Source organism: Anarrhichthys ocellatus, unplaced genomic scaffold, assembly GCF_004355925.1.
Source record: "Anarrhichthys ocellatus isolate YVR2014 unplaced genomic scaffold, GSC_Weel_1.0 scaffold13, whole genome shotgun sequence".
Lineage (NCBI taxonomy): Eukaryota > Metazoa > Chordata > Actinopteri > Perciformes > Anarhichadidae > Anarrhichthys > Anarrhichthys ocellatus.
Genome location: NW_022280043.1, coordinates 3564609 through 3586884, shown reverse-complemented (window position 1 = coordinate 3586884; position 22276 = coordinate 3564609). Strand labels below are relative to the sequence as shown.

Below are 22276 nucleotides of genomic sequence, written 5' to 3'. Positions count from 1 at the left end.
AAATGTGCGCCTGATTTGGCCTCCTTTTATTGTGAAGGTAAATGTATCCAACCTGCAATAGGACTCTCTTCATATAGGAAGATGTTACTGGCTGCAAAGGGCCCTGAAAGAAAAGCAAGATTATGTGTAGCCTGTTCGCGTGAGGCTATGTAGTCTATTGTTTGAGGACCTAAAGAAAAGGTGAGAGTGGCTGCCTTTCATCCATACACAAACAAATATCTCGTCTGTTCAAGTGTTAAAAAGCTGATTAATCCAAAAAAAATGAATGGCATGTACTGTATCTTCACATTTAAGAGTTTCTCAGCTAACAATACCTAATTGAACATGAAATATATAGATCTATTTTACTACTGTGTGTAAACATTAGTAGACCTTTCATAGCATCATTAAATATTATAACTCACATCTTATTTTCCAGCGTCCATGTATTTTAAATGAGTTGTCAGTGAATACTATTGTGTCACCATATTACAGTCCTGTGTTTTGATCTTCATCATATGCTTTTTTCCACATTTGGATCCTTGATTGTGACATTTAACTGCCTACAAATTCAGTTAAGTCATCTTGAAGGAAGACAGCGTCATCTAGAGGCCTCAAGGAAAATAACAAACTCTGTCTGGGTTCCCTCCAACATCAGTGTCAGACTCCAGCTGGTGGGTTGTCATTAGGGTTGGGTGGAAACTGATTACATATAATCAGGATTATAATAATAAGTAACAATAATCACTATAGACTACATATGAAAAAAATCTACAATTGGAAGTTATATCTTTAACGATTACTTGATTGCATTATAAATTGTCTGTAAAATATACAATTGTCCCAGCATGATTTTGTAATAGTTATTTGATTTGACCAATTCTGAATGCCAGATATGTTCTACTGTATATCAAAGTAAGTTCCTCCTCTCAGGTTGCCATTTTGAAAATCCGAATAAGTCTGTTAGAGGAAGAGCTCCGCTGTCTGTTGGTGGTTGAGAGTTAAAAGTACAAACTTATTATCCAGAAAATGTAAAGTATCAAAAGTAAAGTATTCTATTATGCGCTATGACCTGCGGGTTGTTTTTTCAATTCATTATTTTTTACTTTTGTGTAAAATATTGAATTACCCCTTTAGGCGTGAAACATTATCTGAAAAGTTTTGGTTGAACTGCTAACAACTCATAGAAATGTGAAAGATGACAAGATGCTACAACTAGACAATTATTTCTTTATAGGGTTACAAGACTATATCTATAGTTCATAATGTGATTTTTCTAGTTTATAATGTGATTTTTTTATGTAAAATATGAATCAGAAAATTAACTAGTTACTACACTTGGCAAATAAATGGCAAATAAATTTAGTGGCATAAAAAGTACAATATTTCCCTCTGAAATGTAGTGAACACGTGTTGCTGTGCCTCACAGACGTTAGATATTCATAAAGCCAGCCAACGAAACCTTTGCAACGCAGTAAAAATGAGGAGCACGTTTGTGTAAGATATCATACGTTGTATGAGGATGCGGTGCAAATACACCACAAAATAGACACACAAAAAAACTGAAGGCGTCTCAAGTCACAAATTGAAAATATTATGTTATAGGATCTTTACAATGCTGTTGTATTGCATTACATTTTCCCCTCTTTTAGTAATTTGCTATATAAATGATGTGTGCCTATATTTAAGTATGTCTGTATGAGAGGATCTACATAATTCTTAGATTTGAAATCAACACAAAGATGTTGAACAAACTCGTTACACTACAAGTGGCACGTAGAATCATCTCTATTTGAATATTTACTTGAGTCAAGCCAAACCAGAAGCGTCGTGTCTGGCAGTCATGTGATCAATCTGCTGTGCGTGGCTTTAGTTTCTGCACATGTACTTTCAGAGACGTGACTAACAGACCACAGGAGTGACTTTTACCCTGATGTGAACTCAGTGTCAAAAGTCTACAAAGGAAACACATGACATCGTTGTAAATATATTGACCTATACTGAGTTACCTGAAGACAATGAACGTGGTTCTGCTCTGGTTTGGTTTAACTTGAACAAATGTGAGGGAATCCATCAACAGGATTCAAACCTGCATTTACAGTACACTATAGTACACAATATGTATGTATATTTTGTACTTATTTTAATACTCTTAGATATCAGTTACTTTTAAAGGAAAGTTATACAAAGAGAAGGAGTAGGACAGGATATGATAACATGGGGTGAGTCCGTCTTTATTGTACTTTAACAACACTATATCAGATTTCAACAAGAGATTAAACCATGGATATAATAATTAAACTCTAGGTTAAGACCTTAGTCACGAAAATGAGGATGTTGAGTGTCTCCTTTGTGGTTGTAATTGTGCTGTCCATAGAGCAATGAAGATTACTCAGTAATGTCACTTGTTAAACGAGACACGCTATTATATTTAGTTCACTCTCTCCAGAAAGAAAGTTTAGTTTGAGTTCATTATGTACACTTGTCACATCATCTCTTTTGTGGAATTGGCTCTTCTCACGAAAAGAAAACATAAACCTTTGGACTTCACCAAGAAAAAAGTGTGAACCCTATCAACAGTATGTGGGCTGTTGAACATTAACTAGTCTATTTAAAAAGTAAAAGTTCTTACACAAAGCACATTTCACTAAATAAACAAATAAGACACAACTGTGCTTGCACTCTCACCTTTAGTCAGGGGTCAATCTCAGAACAAGTTCTCACAGTTTATAATTTGTGTTATTGGCACAATGAGTAGGATTTTCCAAAAAAACTATGTTCCGACTCAAAAAAGAATCCCTCTGAATCATCACTTATGATCCACTAGAAGTTAGTGACAAATGTCTGTATCTGCATACACCCTCCACTCTGCCTGTATTTTCTCTTTTATTTTAATTCTGGTGTGTTCGGGACATTTCTTGGCGTTTCTCTGCCCCTCTCTTTGCCTCCAGCTGTCAGCCCTCACCCTCCTCTCCCTCGGGGCTCTGTTCTGTGTGGCTCACGCTGTCATCGTTGTGGTCGGAATCGGAAGCGTGGTAATTTCCACTAAGACGTGGCGGGGAAACAGGCGGTTGCTGACAGGCTTCAATTAACTATTCCCTATAACGCCATGGTCCACTGACAGCGGGAGGAGAACAAACCGCGAGTGAGCTGAGATCAATTCAAAGCTCCACTTTATAACCCTGATGCGGCGAGAGTCAGCCTCTCTCAGAGGCTCGTCTTGCGATAGGGTGGATATCAGCCTACCGCGTCACGGTTTGGATAAGGCACGTGAGGACAGGACAGGAGCGAGGACAAGGGGCTGAAGAGGCGCTGGTGTGACGAGCTTACAGCCCGGAGTAGGAGGGGTTGGTAGAGAAACTTTATGCCTGTGTTTGACTATTTATTTTCTTTACTCTAAATGTTAGGAAACATCTGCAGTATAACGATACAGTTTACAATGCAGACTGCGCCACTGAGCTTTGAATCCTGGTGTTGCTTTTTGGTGATTTGATGTTTTGTTTCATTTCTTCTCAGAGAGGATCATAGGTTATATTGAGACGTAAATATTTAGACAACAACCAGACATGGATGTGGACGAAATGGATAAATTGCCCGCGGCCAAACACGAACAAAATGGACATTTAAGGTACGCTTTTTAATTCCCTCTTGCTGTAGATTTCCAGAGCAATGTTTTTTTAAAACAGTGTCGATTATGCGCCCAAACCTGAACACTTATGTCTCACTTATTCTCTGGAAAATATATATATATATATATATATATATATATATATATATATATATGTTAATACATCATACTTTGTATATTCTACAGTGGCAAGGACAAAAAAAAGGAGAAAGAAAAAGTGGCAAACTTGCCCATGGTTGGCCCCATTGATGTGGTAAGCTCAGTCATCACACACTGTGATGTCTTTCTGTCAGATCCACACGTAATGCTAAGTAATTGTTCTTTTGAAGCAGTTAATGTAGCTTTATTCTATACTTTCTACAGTTGTATTCTTTCTACAGTATATCCTGCCTTCTTATTTTAATCAGAAAGATCAAGATACAAAAAAAGTTTTCTGTCTGTGAGTCCTGGTCAAGATGGGCAGCAAAATAAGAAGTTGCATTTACAAGTAGAATGACACCAAAGACAGGTTTACCCAGCTCGGTTTGGGTTGTTGGAACAATGAGAATAATTTTCTCTGAGTAATATGTCAGTAACTCAGATATGTACTTTGGCAATTTCTCATTGAAGTTACTGTTTTAATATTGATCTAAAATTATACTGATATGTTATGTTATGTTGTGTCTTTGTGTGTTCGAAACAACAGAACACAGGAGGAGCTGTATTGATTTGTGTTGTTGTTGTTGAAATCAGCCTAAGATTAGCGAGTAAAGACTGATCATAAAAGTAAGGCTGTGGTATGATCGTACAAGCATCTGTGTGTCAAGGTTTGTGTGACGTAAGAGGAGGAGACGGGGGTGGACGGGGGGGGGGGGGGGGGGGGGGGGGGGGGCCCTGCGGGGGGGGGGGGGGCTGGAGCGGGGGGGGGGGGGGGGGTGGGATGGGAGTGCGACACATCCTCCTTTTGTTTGGGTTTGACTCCACGTGTCCCCTGCTGTGAGAATATAATAGCTGCTTAGAGTTTAAAGTATTTCCCCTTTCTGTTTGCATTATTCACATTTTTTAAACCCCACAAATCATCAGAAGCAACATTCAGATACTGATTTCTACTGTTCTGTTTTTCGTCCTTCCTAAACTACACTCCTTTATATGAGTAAAGTTTAGGTTTGCAAAAGGCATGGACATTATTTTGATCCTGGCTGGGAGCGTCTGTGCCATTGCCAACGGTGTAACTCTTCCTCTCATGTGTATTGTGTTTGGGGACATGACAGACAGCCTTGTACATAACCCCTCTCCTGGACAAAACCTCAACAACACCAGTGAGTTTCCAGTTACAGACATGGGCAGATATTATGATAAGACAAAACACCATTTAACAATGTTGTTTATTACCTTGTGTCTTTAGATGTCACCAACATACAAATAAACAGCACCTTAGAGGAAGAAATGACAAGGTAAGACTTTATATGATCAGAAACAGATCAAGTTGTTGTCGGGGGAAAACACTCGTTATATTTAATTTTGATGGATGTGCTTGTTATGTTTTTCAGGGAACTTGCATGGATTTCTCTAGATGTAAAATTGCATAATTTATTCATATTGTCAATTGAATCGTCTTCCAACTTCCACTTTCTTAAACAAAATAGAGAATTGAAATTGTCTTCAAGTCTTAGCAGAGGATTTAAAGTCATGTGTGTCACAGTACTTCTCTTCTTCCAGATATGCCATTAGCTACTCCATATTGGGTTTTGTCGTGCTGGTGGTAGCCTACGGGCAGGTGGCCTTCTGGACCCTGTCTGCCGGGCGGCAGGCAAAACACATCCGCACGTTGTTTTTCCACCGCATCATGCAGCAGGACATCGGCTGGTTCGATGTCTCTGAAACAGGAGAGCTCAACACACGTCTCACAGAGTGGGTAACAGACAACTAACACACTCTGTTACACATGCATTGAAATGCATTATTGTAAAGCAGACCTGCACTTTTATTTGATCAATTTCTCAAATATTTGATTCATCATTTGGTCTATATGCAAGTGAAAAATGGCCGTAACATTTCCCAGAGCCCAAGTTGACATATTCAACAATTGAAGCAAAAGATATTCAATATACTATCATAGAAGACATAGAAGATTCTAATTGAACGGATGGAACCAGTCGCCCTTTTGGGATTTTTTCTTTATAAAAACAACAATTAAATAACAATCGCACAATTAAATGATCATCAAGATTTTGCTGAATCATTTTCTGTTGATCGACTAATGAATCAATACTTTCAGCTCTTCTGTAAAGTGACTTCCATCTCTGTCGTAGAAAAGAAAAGCATCCTTATTTTTAGGATTTCTTTCATTATCCCATAATATGATCCTTCATTTGAAGTTAAAACATTAAAGTCTGTTTTCACATGACAACTGCAAAATGTTTTTTCTTTCATTGTTAATACATACATGTGAATTATATTTGCATGCACAGTGATGTCTATAAGATCCAAGAAGGTATTGGTGACAAGGCCGGGATGCTTCTTCAGGCCTTCAGCACCTTCATCACATCCTTCATCATCGGCTTTGCCAAAGGCTGGAAACTCACTCTAGTCATCCTGGCTGTGAGCCCTGCACTTGGCCTTTCAGCTGGAATTTTCTCGAAGGTAAGCTTCTCTCCGTCATCTTTGTGTTGCTCTTTTAAAGTTTACTTTCTCTTTGTCTTCATTCCATCTTTCCACCTTTCAGTCCCCTGCGGGTATTGTTAATAACATTACGTCTGTCTCCTTGTCTGAATAGTTGCTAGCGACTTTCACTTCTAAAGAGCAGGCTGCGTATGCCAAAGCTGGAGCTGTGGCATCAGAGGTAATCTCTGCTGTCAGGACAGTGTTTGCTTTCAGTGGTCAGGAAAGAGAAATCAAGAGGTATGTGCAATATGATATGTATGTGTGTATGTATGTGTGTGTGTGTGTGTGTGTGTGTGTGTATATATATATATATATATGATATAATAAAACTTTATTTACATTGCACATTTCATACAACAAGATAGAACTCAATGTGCTCCACAAAAGATGAAGATTAAGAGATGATTTTCTTCTATTCTAGCAAACCATCGATGCAGCAAAAATAGATCTTGGTTCAGCCTCCAGCTGTCGTGGATAAAACCCATAAAAATGGAATTAGATTAGTGCTTTCTACTGATGCTGTTAGGATGTCATTGCAATCTAATTTGTGCTTAAATTAGCTTTCTGTTGAACTAGCACCTGTGTCTCTGTGTGTCTTGCACCACAGATACAATAAGAACTTGGAGGATGCAAAGAACGTGGGAATAAAGAAGGCGACATATGCTAACTTTGCCTTTGGCATCAACTTCCTGATGATCTACCTGTCCTATGCTCTGGCCTTCTGGTACGGAAGTACACTCATCCTGAGCAATGAGTACACCATTGGAACTGTACTCACTGTGAGTAGACATATTATGACACAATTTCTTCAAATCATTTCCCTTTGAACATAAGTGAGACTCTGAAAAAGAAGGTTGCTGTGGCTAACGCTGGTGTGTGTCTCTTAAGGTGTTCTTCGTTGTGCTTATTGGAGCGTTCACTGTGGGACAGACCTCTCCTAACATCCAGAACTTTGCCAGTGCCCGAGGAGCTGCACATAAAGTGTATAGCATTATTGATCACGTAAGCGATGCAACATTCTTCCCCAAAGCACACATGTTAAAAATGTTTTTTTTTAGATATTTTTGCTGCTGGACAGTTGTCAGTTTATATTACTGAACATGCACCACTGTAATCTGGCACTCTGGGGAGCCGCTTTGATGCAGCCGACAACTTGGAGTCAGATATGTTGGATTTTGCTCTAATTGGAGCACCTGCTGTCAGGTCATCTGGTTGATATTGCACAGCTGTAGCTCTCCCCGTCCTGAACTAACTAACTAACCTCCTTCACCTGTTGTTATATCAGGAGGAGGACGAGGGAGAGAGGAAATTAACGTTTTGCAGCTTGTCAGCAACCCTGAGTGCAGGATGGGTCGTCAAACATTTGCAACCGTAACAGGGGCTGAACACACTCTAACTTCCGTTTCACTTCTAGAGTGATTGCAAAGGTCTTGTTGTTATTCTGGGATGTACCTGCGTTTAGAGGCTCCCCTGTTCCCAGGGTCCTATATTCTTGATATAAACATTATATGAGATTGGTAAGGGCTTTCTTCACAGTTTGAATTGCAATTTAATGAATGGAGATGGAGGTTTCAAATGCAGTTTGAATGGTGATAATCCATACAGCTAGTGTGGAGATATCAATGTCTCACCCGCATACTTGAGACTGTATGGTACAAGCAGTAGGCTACATGTTGTAGGTGGATGATTTCAACATTTGTCCCAGAGAAACATACATTGCTGAGAAAACATAAAACCCTTAGAAAGGTCTCATTAATGTGTTAAATTAAGAAGATTATAAACTGGGGAATATGGGACCATGGGAACATAGATACGCTCCTGTGTTTAGTTTACAGTGGGCCTCGTTTATCAGCATGGATACAGGATATTCTACCAACAGCTGGCTGAGTCCTACATCTGTTTACACATGAGCATAAAACAAGGAGTCTCAAGCATCCAAGGGTAATTTAGTTCATCTTCCATCCTTCCATTATCTAAACCCGCTTATCCCAGCCTACATTGGGCAAAGGCAGGGTACACCTTTATGGTCCAAGCTCTAAACTGAGGGAGACTGTGAATTGAAAGTCATGGCTCCTAAACCAGTGAACTCTCTCCCTTTGGACCTAAGATCCATGGACACATTTTCATCTATATTTTATTAATTACTTGTATGTTGTGTCTTATATTGCAAAGCACATAGTGATGTTTGATCTAGAAAGGTGCTTTATAGTTTCTACTGTCTAGTCTGAAATACAGAAGTGTGAGGCCTTCAAAAGGGACATAAAAGTCTCTTTCTTTGTTGAAACACAGAGCTCAACCTTTGAGGGAGAATAGCGGTACGCAGTGAAAATACAAAGAGCTGTGGAAAAAAAACATATTCGCTTTTCTAAATACGCTCACCTAAACATGCGGGGCTAACAGCCTTCCTCCCATTGTCTGTTTGAGGTTGTGATAAGAATCAGGTTTCTATCCAACTGTGGCTGAACTGCAAATCAAAACAGAGCTTTAGTTTTTAGAAGTAAAACTCTTGTCTCAACAGAAACCGACCATCGACAGCTATTCAGGGGCCGGCTTCAAACCTGATTCCATCACAGGAAACATAGAGTTCAAGAACATCCACTTCAACTACCCCTCAAGGCCGGATGTCAAAGTATGTTCCCCTTCGACAGTTTACTGAACTCTACAACATGCATTATATTACTTCAACCTGCATCTCATAACTGATATTGTTATCATTTGTAGGTATTACATAACTTTTCTTTGAGCGTGAAGAGCGGGCAGACCATTGCCTTGGTTGGCAGCAGCGGCTGTGGTAAAAGCACTACGGTCCAGCTGCTGCAGAGGTTCTACGATCCTCAAGAAGGATCTGTAAGTGATATTTCTCAACCACTTCATTCAAAGGATTTATTCAGCGCTTGTCACCATTTCCACTCTGCTATAATTGAGGACTTGAAAGAGTACTCCACCAATTTAGCATTGCACTCCCATAACATTTTGTCATTTAATAAGTCCATAAAGATCAAAGTAGTGTTTTGTTTGTTTCCGCACATTTACTGCAAATCCTGCTTTCGCGGTGTCACTGCTGCTACTCCTCAGTTTTTTCCTGCTTTCACGGCACCTTTGATTTACATTAAGTTTGCATTGATATAAAAGTCAATGCTGAGAGTCTTGAAATGTCCAAAAATGTTAAGTGCTTCTTTTAACAACAACAGAGTTTATGCTGTTTTTAAATACTCATTACTCACTCAATGCGCTGTGTTTAGAATGAGATTAAGTGCTGTGTATGTTTGACTCCTGCACTTCAGATGACTATCGACGGTCACGACATCCGTTCTCTTAACGTCCGCTACCTGAGAGAGATGATAGGAGTGGTGAGTCAGGAGCCCATCCTCTTTGCCACCACCATCGCTGAGAACATCAGATACGGCCGACTTGACGTGACGCAGCAGGAGATCACACAAGCTGCCAAGGAGGCTAATGCTTACAACTTCATTATGGACTTTCCTGACGTACGGCTGTATTTATGAATCCCTGTCTTCTGTGTGTATCAAGAACTCTGTCCACCACTTGCTAATATTGATACTGTTATCATTGAGCAGAAGTTTGAGACGATGGTCGGTGACCGAGGGACTCAAATGAGTGGAGGACAGAAGCAGAGGATTGCGATTGCTCGAGCTCTAGTCCGCAACCCCAAAATCCTTCTGTTGGACGAAGCCACATCTGCTCTTGATGCTGAGAGTGAGACCATTGTGCAAGCTGCACTCGACAAGGTAGAAATATACACAGACACATGCTCTGCCTCGTTCAGAAAAGCTTTAGCTTACTTTGCACTTTTACACTGACGCAGATATTTTTAAGAACTGCAGTTAAAATACTTAATACAAAGCAGATTACGTTGGTTTACTACTTTCTGTAGCGGCACTAATGGTGTGGCTCTATAGATGACGGTATTGGTCGGTCTGTTGGCTCACCACTGTGGTCCAGACTGAAATATCTATTGATTGCACATTCATGATCCCCAGAGGATAAATCTGACTGACGTCGGTAATGCTCTGACTTTCCCACTAGCACCACCAGCAATTCAAATAGACTTAATCCAGTAGTAGTGGTTTTCAATCACATATATGCAAAACCAACTGGAATTCCCATCATCCTCAGCTGTACTTGTGTTTAGCCTAAGCAAATGTTAGCATACTATGATGATGATGTTAGTATTCAGCTCAAAGCACCACTGTGTCTCACTACATCCTCATAAAGTCGCAGTCACTAAATGATCAAATTTGTCAACTGCAAACACGTTGTATCTTCATGACATGTATGTACAATTTCAGCTCCTTCTTGTAAATGTAAGCATAGGAAAAAAAGACACACATCTTTTTGTGCAGGTTCGACAGGGTCGTACCACCATAGTTGTTGCCCACCGCCTCTCAACCATCAGAAACGCCGACGTCATCGCTGGCTTTCAGCAAGGTGAAATTGTAGAGCTAGGGACTCACAGTCAACTGATGGAAGAACAGGGAATCTACCATACACTGGTCACCATGCAGGTAGACACACAAAAACACTTGACACACCATTTGGTTGGGCTTGAACTCGAGGGGAACTTTGTAATTTCCGAATGGACATCCTCGATATTGTTTATTTCTGTGGTTCCCTCCCGTCTCTCTCTGCTGCAGACCTTTCAAAATGTCGACGAGGGGGAGGAGGCGGAGTGGGAGCATTCCGTGGACAAGAAGAGCCCGTTAGACAAGACCCATTCTCAGTCCTCTCTGCACAGGAGGAAGTCCACAAGAGGTGCCTCCTTTGCTGCCTCAGAGGGAGAGAAAGAGGAAAAAGACAAGTTGAAGGATTACGGTACAGAAGAGGTGAGCTTTGGTGCAACATCTCTGGGGTTTGAGTGGCTGGGTCAATGCAGTGTCTATGCAAAAAGAGGGGGCAGGAGGCATTCAGTCTTCTTATATGCTGACGATTTAAGATATATTTCTTTATGATAAAATTGTATCCGATTTAATCTCGAATAAGAAACAGAGAATTAGGAAAGATTATTAACAGTGGCCAAAATATATAGAGGAAATAGGACTTCCTCAATTCCAGGATTATTTAGCCTCTCCTTCTTAGTACAGTCTGTTAACTTTGATAGTGATCCAGTTTGGAAACATCCTTAGCCGATCGTATATTTTCCCCTGCCTCTGAACTATGTACACGATAATCCAGTTGTGAAGATATTTTTGATGGCTCTGTACTTTCTCCTCTGTTCCCTAACCACTCTTTCCCTCGATCTTTCCCCACATTCCAACAGTTACATATTAAATTCAGTTCACCACACTCTAACTTTGTGAATATCTTCCTGAGGAAAAAGTGGAAGGAGATGAAAGGAGATGTGACTCAGCTCTTCCTCTCTTCCTGTAGGATGAAAATGTTCCCATCATGTCGTTCCCTCAATTGCTGCGTCTCAACCTTCACGAGTGGCCGTACATTTTGGTAGGGACCATCTGTGCCATCTTTAACGGAGCCATGCAACCATTGTTTGCTGTCATCTTCTCCAAGATCATCACCGTATGTTACTCCTTGTATCTGTGCAACACAAAAGTTATTTTAAAGCTTCATGATGCAACATTTGTCAGATGTTGTAGAAAGCTAGAAATTATCTGTTGGTTTTTTCTCCTCTCAGGTGTTTGCAGAACCAGATCAAGAAATTATCAGAGCAAGATCTACATTCTATTCTCTGATGTTTGTCGTTATTGGAGTTGTAACTTTCATCACCATGTTTCTACAGGTATGACTAACACACATGCATGTTGACGTATATTCGTTTCCCGGGGGGGGTTTATTGCCCTCAAAGGAATTTGATATTTTTGGAAATACACTTATTCGATTTCTTGCTGAGACTTAGATGATACAATAAATACAATACATTTGAAGGCATACAACAAGCACCTGGTTAGTATAACTTGTGTGCTCATGCCTCCTGTCTGTAAACTTTTAACAGGGCTTCTGTTTTGGTAAATCTGGAGAGATCCTGACCCTTAAACTGAGACGCGATGCCTTCACGGCCATGATGAGACAGGTAAGTGTAACCTTGCCTCTTTTCTCGTCTCTGCTTGTTTCTGTCGGGGCTGAGTTTCTATAGAAATTGTAAATATTAACTCATAATGTCTCACAGCAAGAGGTGTGGGGTTCAATTCCCGGGCTAGACGGGCCTTCTGTGTGGCATTTGCATGTTGTCCCCGTGACGGCGTGGGTTCTCTCTGGGTTCTCGGTCTTCCTCCCACAGCCGCTTCGGTTAATTGATGACTCTAAATTGCTTGTAGGTGTGGATGTGAGCGTGAATGGTTGTATGTCTGTGTTATTCAGGCCTTCGATAGTCTGGCAACCTGTCCAGGGTGTAGCTGCCTTCGCCCAATGTCAGCTGGCTTAAAAGATAATAGATGGATGAATGGATTTATTTTCATGGCCAATGGAAAATGTCATTCCCTGTTTTCTTGTAGGACCTCGGCTGGTTTGACCACCCCAACAACAGTGTTGGAGCGCTCACTACGAGACTGGCCACAGACGCAGCCCAAGTGCAAGGGGTAAGTCTCAACAGCGGTCACAAACACACAAAATTAACAAAGCTATTTTCCAAACACTAAAACAATGAATCGTCTCAGAAAACCAGTGTTCCGGTCACTTACTTTGTACCCTTCTTTCACGCCTGCTCAGGCTACAGGAGTACGTATGGCCACGTTTGCCCAGAACTTAGCCAACATGGGCACCTCTGTGATCATCTCCTTTGTGTACGGCTGGCAGCTGACCTTGCTCGTCCTGGCTGTGGTGCCTTTCATGGCAGCGGCTGGAGCTGTAGAGATGCAGGCGCTCACCGGATACGCCGCCAAAGACAAGAAGGAGCTGGAGAAGGCTGGAAAGGTATGGAATCAGTATGAGATGTGCCTAATTGCTAATTCTTTTTTTTTGTGATATACAGTAGATATAATGTTTGCATGGTTCATCTCTACAGATTGCTACAGAGGCCATCGACAATATCCGTACTGTTGTCTCTCTAAGCAGAGAACCCAAGTTTGAGTGTTTGTATCAGGAAAACCTTGAAGTACCATACAAGTACGAGACATTAAACCACAGATCCATCTTCTCCATGGGATATATGAACTAATATTATACATCTATTTTAATCCAATTTGATTCATTTGAGGAGTGACCTCTCTGATGCCACCTTTCTCTCACTCTCTGAACAGGAACTCCCAGAAAAATGCCCATGTGCATGGTTTCACCTTCTCCCTTACCCAGGCCATGATCTACTTTGCTTATGCAGGCTGTTTCCGCTTTGGAGCTTGGCTCATTGTGACAGGAAGGATGGAGGTTGAGGGAGTATTCCTGTGAGTAAACACATAGCATGACTTTGTCTTGTCTCTTAATCAGCAGATTCAAATTTAGTTTATTATAGAGAAGATCAACTGGTTGTGTGCACACGTAGGTTACAAAAGAGGAGAAGCTTTTCTGTAAGGCTTTTAATCATAACCCTGGCCTGAAGTATGTGAGAGGGCACTGTGAATGAGTTGGCTCCAAACCCAGAGGATAAAGTCCCACAAAACATCTTTGGTGATCCAAAAGACACACACACACACACACACACGTGTTTTAGTAATGCTAACGCAACTAAGCCTCTGCCTTCATTTATTTTCTACCTGTTACACAAAGAGGAAGCCCAAAGGTCACTTCTGACATAAAATACAGACATATTAACTCATTTATACAACACATGTGCATTGTAAACCCTCAGATACTGTATACTGTACAATTGATCCTTTCAAGATCCCAAGGTTTCCAAAGACACTCAGTCAGGCTGAATTATGGAAATGTATTTAAAGTGATGCACAAGACATCGTTAAATGTCTATTTGATTTAATTGTGCAATCATAAAATAATGATTTGAAATGTAAAATATTTCATTCAATATCAGAGTGATGTAGCTTATAGAAATATAGAAACAAGCAGATACTGAATACATTACATTGTATGAGTTAGCTAAAAGGTCATTTAAGGTCAATTAAACAGCGATATTTGAAAAGTTAGGTAACTAAAATATAAAAGTAAATGAATCTTCCCCTTCCGTTGACTCTTAAATGTGAAAGGTAAAACTAATGAGCACTTGACTCTTTCCCAGTGTTATCTCTGCTATACTGTATGGTGCCATGGCTCTCGGACAGGCCAACTCCTTCGCTCCAAACTATGCTAAGGCCAAAATCTCAGCTTCCCACCTCATGATGCTGCTGAAGAAAGAGTCCGCCATCGACAATCTCTCACAGGAGGGGGAGTCACCGGTACGTAACACAAAGCCCCACACACAAAAACACGTAATTTATGGTACAGCTCTTTACACACAAGCTAACATATCTCTCTTCTGTGTCATCTCTTAATCTCTTCAAACCACCAGGACAAATTTGATGGTAACGTGGACTTTGACAGTGTCTTTTTTAACTACCCTTCACGCCCCGATGTGCCCATCCTCCAAGGGCTGAATCTAAAGGTGAGCAAGGGAGAGACTTTGGCCTTGGTGGGGAGCAGCGGCTGTGGAAAGAGCACCACCGTCCAGCTGCTGGAGAGGTTCTACGATCCCAGGGAGGGGAGAGTGGTGAGAAGATAAAACACACACACGTGGCTGATTAACACTCGTTCCTCTTCACCTACTGTCAGCTAGTTAATGGTTAGCTGGCCAACGTGTTCATGGCTTCTTTACAGAACTGTACTTGAGACTGTTTTAGGCCTATCTAGCATGTGTGTTTTTATATTTACTGCACAAACCATTTCATTTTAACTTCATGGGATTATTGCTGTTGCTGACTGTCTTCTGTGAGAGAAGACAATATTTTTTGCTACAATATAAAAAAATATACATCCTTATTTTTAAGTGATGCACAAGAGTTTTTAAAACGAACACAGATAATTATTATCCAGCTCCCCCTCGGCTCTTTGTAACTTCACATTAATGCTGATTTCGGCCAGAGCAGGCAGCTATTTTCAAGAATTAAAACAAAAAAGCTCTAAAAACCAAATGCACACTACCTGCTCAGAACTAAACGTCACACAGACAAAGTCAGCAACTAGCTGGTGGCGTATTTAGCAGCTAAATATACAGATATTTTGCTCAGGAAAACAGTTATTGCATGTTTTAGACATCAAATCCAACCACTGCTTCCACAATAATGATGGCTAACATTTTCTTCTTCAGCTGCTGGACAATATAAATGCAAAACGGCTGAACATTCAATGGTTGAGATCTCAGATGGGCATCGTATCCCAGGAGCCTGTGCTGTTCGACTGCACCTTGAGCGAAAACATCGCCTATGGAGACAACAGCCGCACCGCAACCCTGGCGGAGATACAGGAAGCTGCCAAAGCAGCCAACATTCACACCTTCATAGAAAGCCTGCCACAGGTAACTGCTGTGATGTTTCAGTAATGCTCTGTTCTCAGTCATGACATAGCCAGAAATAAACAGTTATAATCTTTACAACGTCTCACAACAGCCATCTACTGGGACAATTGGGATGTGATGGCTGTCAGTTTGGTGGTGATAAAACAATAGCAAAAAATGCAACTCACTTAAAAAACCTTTCTTACCTCTAATGGTAACTAGTTTGGGCTATATTTGGTCAGGCTTAGAGGTATCCATCTTTCAATATCTCATTTCTTCTTCCACCTCCATACAATCATGATGAATAGAATGTTGTCTGTGGTGCTCACAGCATTGAAAAATGCTGTTTAAAAATCAAACAGAGACCTCTCTTTTCAGGACAAGTGTTCCTGTTGCTTTATTTATAAGGATCCATAATTTCTTAATTTCAGAGGAAGTGTTGTGAGATGAAATATGCAAATTGGTACTTACTATAGATAAACAAATGTAGCCAGTGCTCAAAATGGTACATTTCTAATCAATCAATTTCAGTTAATTGCAAAACGGTGCAACCAGAACATTTCTTAGTACAAAGTATTCACAATAAAAACTGTGATTGTGGATGCTTTTGTCACTATTTTGGCAATATATAAATAATGCTCTGTCTGTGTCTCTCTCTCTCTCTGTGTGTCTCTCTGTCTCTCTGTGTTTGTATGAGCAGAAGTACGACACTCAGGCAGGTGATAAAGGAGCTCAGCTGTCAGGTGGACAGAAGCAGCGTATAGCCATAGCCCGAGCCATACTCCGCAACCCCAAAGTGCTGCTCCTGGACGAGGCCACCTCCGCACTCGACACTGAGAGTGAGAAGGTGAGTGTTGGGGGAGAGGGCATAAACAAAGTCACCAGTTGCTAAATAAATCCTTCCCACAAATGATGCTAGCACCAGAAAGACCAATGAACAAGAAAATGACAATACAAAAAAATCTATTAAAGCAGAAAATCTCATTTCAATTCTACTAAATGGAAAATAAGTTATGCATTGCACAGAGGTGTTGAAATACTATTTAACTGTTGGTTACAGTGTTAAATTTGATCTTTTAATGTGGTTATAGAAGAGGATCCAACTGTGGATGGAAAGTACCTGTTATTGATGGACCATAGCCTTCCGTCCTGGAGGGACGGCTGATTGCAGCCATTCACCTTCTCCGCAGAGCGAGTGATGCGCTGCAGTCTGCCTTGTGTATGTACATGTGAGGTCACTGTCTTTCTGCTCTTTCTAGGTGGTGCAGGAGGCGTTGGACGAGGCCAGTAAGGGCAGGACATGCATCATTGTGGCTCATCGTCTGTCCACCATCCAGAATGCAGACCGCATCGCTGTCTTCAATGGAGGAGTGGTGACCGAACTGGGGACACATCAACAGCTGCTGGCCCAAAAGGGCGTCTACCACATGCTGGTCAACAAACAGATGGGCCATCAGAGGAAATAAGAGAACAAGCAGAGGACACCGGGAGCAATACTACACCTCTCTTTAAAAAAATGTAACTCAGTAACCGTTTAGCTTTAGGAGAATCTGTCTTTCAGCTGTGCCTCTCATACTTTGGTTACAATCAAATTAGACAAGTTAATTTTCAGTCAAAAAGCCAAGTCTAACTTCTGTAATACTGTTTATTAGTTGTTGCTTTTATGGACCTTTTTCACAGAAGATATTTTGACATGTGACAGAAAGAGAAGCACAGGTTTAAATACACAATGTGACAAATAAGTTATGTTCTACCGTATATGTATTTGGACAGATTTTGGACCGTTTAACCCACAAATCCTATTTTGTTTCTACATATGCAAGAATTACTAACCCTTTTTGTAGAATGTGCCTTAATGCAACTATTAAAGTTTTGTATTCAGTTATTGAAACATCTCCTCATTTTAACATTATGGTGCCCATTTAACAAAACAATTAAACAGATGGAAATCTTTCACCTTTATTTGTCAGAACATCTTTGCTACATTTATAAAATCATACATTTAGTATTGTTGACAATAAGAGATATTGATTTCATTTGGGAAGGAAGTAAAACCTTATTCACATTTTGCAATTTCAAGGACTTTAAATGCAGAGGAATAGTGGAAGAAAAAATAATCAGTTTTTGAGGTTTATTTATGGTTATAGCAGTCATTAACTTGACAGAGAACACAAAAAAGAAAGCTGCATAGTGTGCTGGCCCTATAAGGTGCAGTGACCAAATACAAGGCAATAATCAGCACACAGCCAACATGGGCACAATGTGCCACACCTCAATAGATTGGAAGGCAACTTGAGTTCGATATTGTATCTCTAGATTTTGTTAGTCTAGGCATAGCATAGCTTAGGGCCCATCTAGCTCCACCTTCACCAGCTGAGGAAATGCTGGTTTAAATTGGGGAGAAATATGGTCACACGGCTGTTTTATGTGGCAAGTGCAGACGTAAGGGAAGGAACCTTCGTCTTCAAAAAGTTTCAAGTCCAACTGGATTTTAAAGCATCTATTTCAAGATTCAAAACAAACGGCAAGATGATATAAACTGATTTCTTAGGAAAAATTGTGTTTTCAATTTCAGTCCAACTTTAATAGCTCAGTACTGTTGTTACATACTGTACATCTGTAGATTTTCACCAATCCAAAAACAAAAAAGTTATTCTATTTAAGTTAAAGTTAGTATGGGTTTGATTGGAATGCCTTTCATTTATTCTAAACAAAAAGTCTAAGGTCAACAGTGAAAACAGCCAGTGGTTATTTTCTTCATTGTCCACCTTAAGAACAGTTTGAGTGTCAGTTGAATATTTACTCACTTGAGCCTTAGCATCAGCTTAATGTGAAATAGTCAAGATTTAAAAATGAAAAATCTATACTCAGAAAAAACAATTTACTCTAAGAATGTCTTATTTATCACTTCAAGAAGCAGAAAAGTTAATAAATGTGTTTTAATGCCAAAGCCAGTGGCTATCACGTAGCAGTACAGATTGTGTACCTTTGCATTCATCTTTGCTGAGAACAAACATGACGCTCGCTAGCTGTTGGCTATTAGCGGTTAATGAGCCGTGTGTGCATTGATGTGTTGGTGTGAGCACTCATAGCTGAGATGTGGTGGCCAGGTGGAACATCTCATGCAAGGAGCTACAGAAGTTGTTGAATAGTGACACGGCATCTGTCTCACGGCAAGAGTTCCACGCTGAGATTGAGACAACGATCCTGGAGGGAAAAACAGACAGTGTAGATATGAATGCAGTTTCTGAAACTGCAGGGAAGTTACACACAATTTCAAACTTGAAATGAACAGTCGACTGACACTGATGCTTATCATTACCATTTCTGAAAATCAACAACGAAAAGACGCTTTGATTTTGGCTTGACCAGCGGCCATTTTTAAATTGACCCTGTGTTTTTAAGGGGTTTTATCTGCCCAAAGGATGTAAAATTTTGTAGTTACAATTCAACTGGTGATGTTAACGGTACCCACCGAGAACATTTTTGGCTGGTTACACATTCACACACCAGTCTGTAGGTTAATTTACAGTCTATATATAAAGAGTTTCTGAAGAAGAAACAGCCTTATGGAAACATGCTTGTGTCTTGTCTGCCCACCTGTCATCTCTGATACGATAAAAGAAGCCATAGCCATGGTGCACCATGGGAGCCACAGCCCCCAGAACTGTAGTGTAGCCCACCAGACTGGACGACAGCACAAAGTTACCACCACCACCGCTGCAGACAAAAAAAAACAACTCAGTTACAGGCAGACAGAAAGACCTCCCGAACAATTTACAATCTAATGCACTGTCCTGAGTCTGCTTAATAATTCAGTTTATCAAACAGACCATTTATCAGAATGTAAAATCCAGAAGTATTTTCTAACCATCCCGTAAAATCCTGCTATGACAATTTAACTGTATGCTTTGAAAAAGGTCTACTAAATGGATTTTGGACACCTACATGTCCATGATGATACAAGCAGTACAGACCCTGGTGTAGACACACAGTTTCAAAAAACATTGACTAGCTTTACAGACAGTACCTCTTTGCATAGAGGGGGTCCATGAAGAGTTCTGGAGTGGGTCGTCCCTCTTCTTTGGCAATCAGATACAGCCCAAAGAGATGCCTGTCAAAACCTGGATCAACACCGCAGTGAAACGGAAGTTAGAGCGTCTTTAGCTTCTGTACTGTGAGTGTTTCCGAGTGAAATAGAATATGTTAGCAGTGTGCAGTTTTGAGAGGGATTTAAATCAAATCCTTCACATTTGATTGAACAGTTAAAATGTGGAAGGGCTCAGAATGTTGCGTGATATGGAGCTACAGAGGACTGTGGCTCTACACACACACACACCCCTAGTCTCTAAAAGTTGCAATTGATTGATGGATGATGTCATGATATAATTGGTTGAAATTGGTTGGTACTAGCTTACATAAGCACACTTCATATTTGGTTTAACAGGAAGAAAAGATGATTCAATTTTGATATAAAAATACAAAGAAATTGAGACCTAAGTGACCAATCAACGGTTGACAGGCAGTTATCTCGTCTCACTTTTCCCTTGTTGAACCATTATAGGTTCTCTTTTTATCATTGCTGTTTTTTATGATTGTTGAAGTTTTCCTGCTAACAGTTTACTGCTAACCAAGCTAGCCATAGTTATAAAGCTAATAAAGCATGCTAAACAGATTTGTAATTTACCGTTGGGCCTAATGTACTTTATTCTTTGACTGTTCCTCTTATTGACAATGTATATGGTATGTAGATAAATTACTCTGTTCTACTTCCTAAATTGTTAAATTTGTTGGTGAGCCACCGCTACCAACGGCAACTGTCGATTTAGGGAGTGTTTCTATTTGATGAGATCTGCTTACACAGGATTGTCTTAACTATTGAACGGTGATATATAGGAATATTACGCAAGTACATGTTTGTAAAGTGAACTAACCTCTTCCTTCCTCGGCTTCAGCCATCAGTTTGTTGTGTTTATTGAAGGCCAGCAGCATGGCTTTCCTCTTGGCAGCAACCTGGCAGAAAAATGTTTATGCAACATGTCAAATAAGCAAAGACTGCTTCCACCTCCATACTCTGTGTTGTTTTTGTCACAGTGCAGGGTTTTTTTCAGACATGCACACACTCACATCACATGTGGGGTCCATCATGGCTTTACACCAGTTCACAGCCTCCTGGGTGCAGGGTCGCATCGTCTCCGTCCTGCCGTGGTAGAACTTGCGAGTCATTGCTGTCTCATAACAACTTCCTGGCCTTTGAGGGGTAAGAAGAGACAGTCGGGGCCGTTCACCTCACACTTCAAACATCAGTAAATGCATGGCCCTATATGAAACCAGTCTGTACCTTTTGTGTATTCTCTGGTAGGCCAACTGCATCGCTAGTTGAACAAAGGTGTCTGAATGCAACTTCTTTTGTTTGATGGCTGCTTTTCCAAATGCTGTGAAGGCATAACACACAACCTGCAGGTCCTGTGTCTGTAAAACCAGCGACAGAGTGGAAACCAACACAGCTGTGACTCAGTCATTTTGCATCAGGCTTTGTTTTTTTTTTACTGTAGTTTGGTGTTGAATACTGGCTCACCGACTCAAGGTATTGCTGTTTGGCGTGGCGTATGTCACTCTGGACTTTTTCGTCGATGGTAAACACCAGCTCCTCAGGACAGGGTACGGGTCTGACTGCCTCTGAGCCCTAGAAAGCATCGACAGACGTATGAAAAGTGGACAGATGACCTATTCAAATATATGTAGAGAATAAATAGGAGTCAATGTTTACCCTCCATTTGCCTTCTGTAACTTTGATTTGCTGGTCCAGATACCAACACATGGAAATCAGTACCATGCCATCATATGGTGCATGCTGCAAAACAATCTTTTATTATTTTACAACTCCTTAAAAATTATGTTAACAATTTAAGAATTATTTGCTTTTTGACAGGAACTTTCCAAGATGAGCAGCATGAAAATCTTGCACTAAAAATGTGTTTCACAGTGTGGTGAAACTCCTCTAGCATGGCGCGCACATACAAACTCACATCACAAGTGGATCCAAAAGAGCCGTCTGCGAACGAGAGTGAATTGTACGATTTGTCACCCCAGCGGATGGTGGGATTTCCTTTAAGGGCTTCCACGGTCAACTGTGTTCATACAATCAGACACACAACTCTTGTCTTTTAGAAAACAGTGAACACTATGTTATGAAATCTTTAGTGATTCAACTTTGTGCAGCTCGTACATTTGTGTAGTTCTCTGGAGTGGAGTAGGGTTTTGTTTCATCCAGAGAAATGATGAACAGGCTGCTCTGGATGGTCTCCAGGATGGTGTTATTGTGTGGATCAATGCTTATTAGATGCTCCCTGGCCTGCAGAGAGAGAGTAAATGCTGAAAGTACCAATCCTCTTTTGTATTAAGACAACTTTTTCACAAATGTATTTTAGAACTTATTCACCATGATGAACATCAAAATCTCCAAACTTGAGGACCCTTACCAGCGCCCACCGAGTCCTCTCCTCTGAGGTGAGAGCAGCCACTCCGTCTCCCTCTGGCTTTCCCTCACAGCACTCTTTCACATAGCTGAGCTGCCTATAGAGGTTAACACACACACACACACACACACACACACACACACACACACACACACA

The 22276-nt window shown here is 40.6% G+C and overlaps 2 protein-coding genes across 4 annotated transcripts in view; one reads left to right on the top strand and one right to left on the bottom strand.

Moving 5' to 3' along the window:
* The first annotated feature begins 120 nt into the window (after nt 1-120).
* On the top strand, nt 121-17532 carry abcb4 (ATP-binding cassette, sub-family B (MDR/TAP), member 4). 3 transcript variants are annotated; one of them, XM_031852934.1, is made up of 29 exons: nt 121-180; nt 555-653; nt 3496-3607; nt 3794-3860; nt 4746-4905; nt 4992-5040; nt 5306-5497; nt 6058-6229; nt 6363-6487; nt 6858-7029; nt 7139-7252; nt 8769-8879; nt 8972-9097; nt 9535-9738; nt 9829-9999; nt 10615-10776; nt 10906-11094; nt 11639-11785; nt 11901-12005; nt 12219-12296; nt 12718-12801; nt 12932-13135; nt 13227-13327; nt 13462-13602; nt 14391-14547; nt 14661-14858; nt 15456-15662; nt 16342-16488; nt 16901-17532. In XM_031852934.1, the coding sequence occupies exons 3-29, from the start codon at nt 3546-3548 to the stop codon at nt 17105-17107; spliced, it is 3852 nt and encodes a 1283-aa protein (XP_031708794.1). In that variant the 5' UTR covers nt 121-180; nt 555-653; nt 3496-3545; the 3' UTR covers nt 17108-17532. The 3 variants fall into 3 exon arrangements, with proteins under 3 accessions (XP_031708794.1, XP_031708792.1, XP_031708793.1); XM_031852932.1 differs by lacking the exons at nt 121-180; nt 555-653 and adding an exon at nt 3159-3326; XM_031852933.1 differs by lacking the exons at nt 121-180; nt 555-653 and adding an exon at nt 3159-3330.
* A 54-nt stretch (nt 17533-17586) lies between these two features.
* The window catches only part of crot (carnitine O-octanoyltransferase), a 7342-nt gene continuing 2652 nt past the window's right edge, over nt 17587-22276 (bottom strand). Inside the window, exons 7-17 of the mRNA XM_031852935.1 lie at nt 22124-22217; nt 21871-21996; nt 21671-21772; nt 21412-21495; nt 21220-21327; nt 20983-21113; nt 20769-20892; nt 20576-20654; nt 19672-19765; nt 19242-19361; nt 17587-18848 (exon numbers count right to left, since the gene is read on the bottom strand). Of these exons, the coding sequence (XP_031708795.1) occupies nt 18728-18848; nt 19242-19361; nt 19672-19765; nt 20576-20654; nt 20769-20892; nt 20983-21113; nt 21220-21327; nt 21412-21495; nt 21671-21772; nt 21871-21996; nt 22124-22217 (1183 nt within the window). The 3' untranslated portion in view covers nt 17587-18727. The remainder of the gene's footprint in view (nt 18849-19241; nt 19362-19671; nt 19766-20575; nt 20655-20768; nt 20893-20982; nt 21114-21219; nt 21328-21411; nt 21496-21670; nt 21773-21870; nt 21997-22123; nt 22218-22276) is intronic.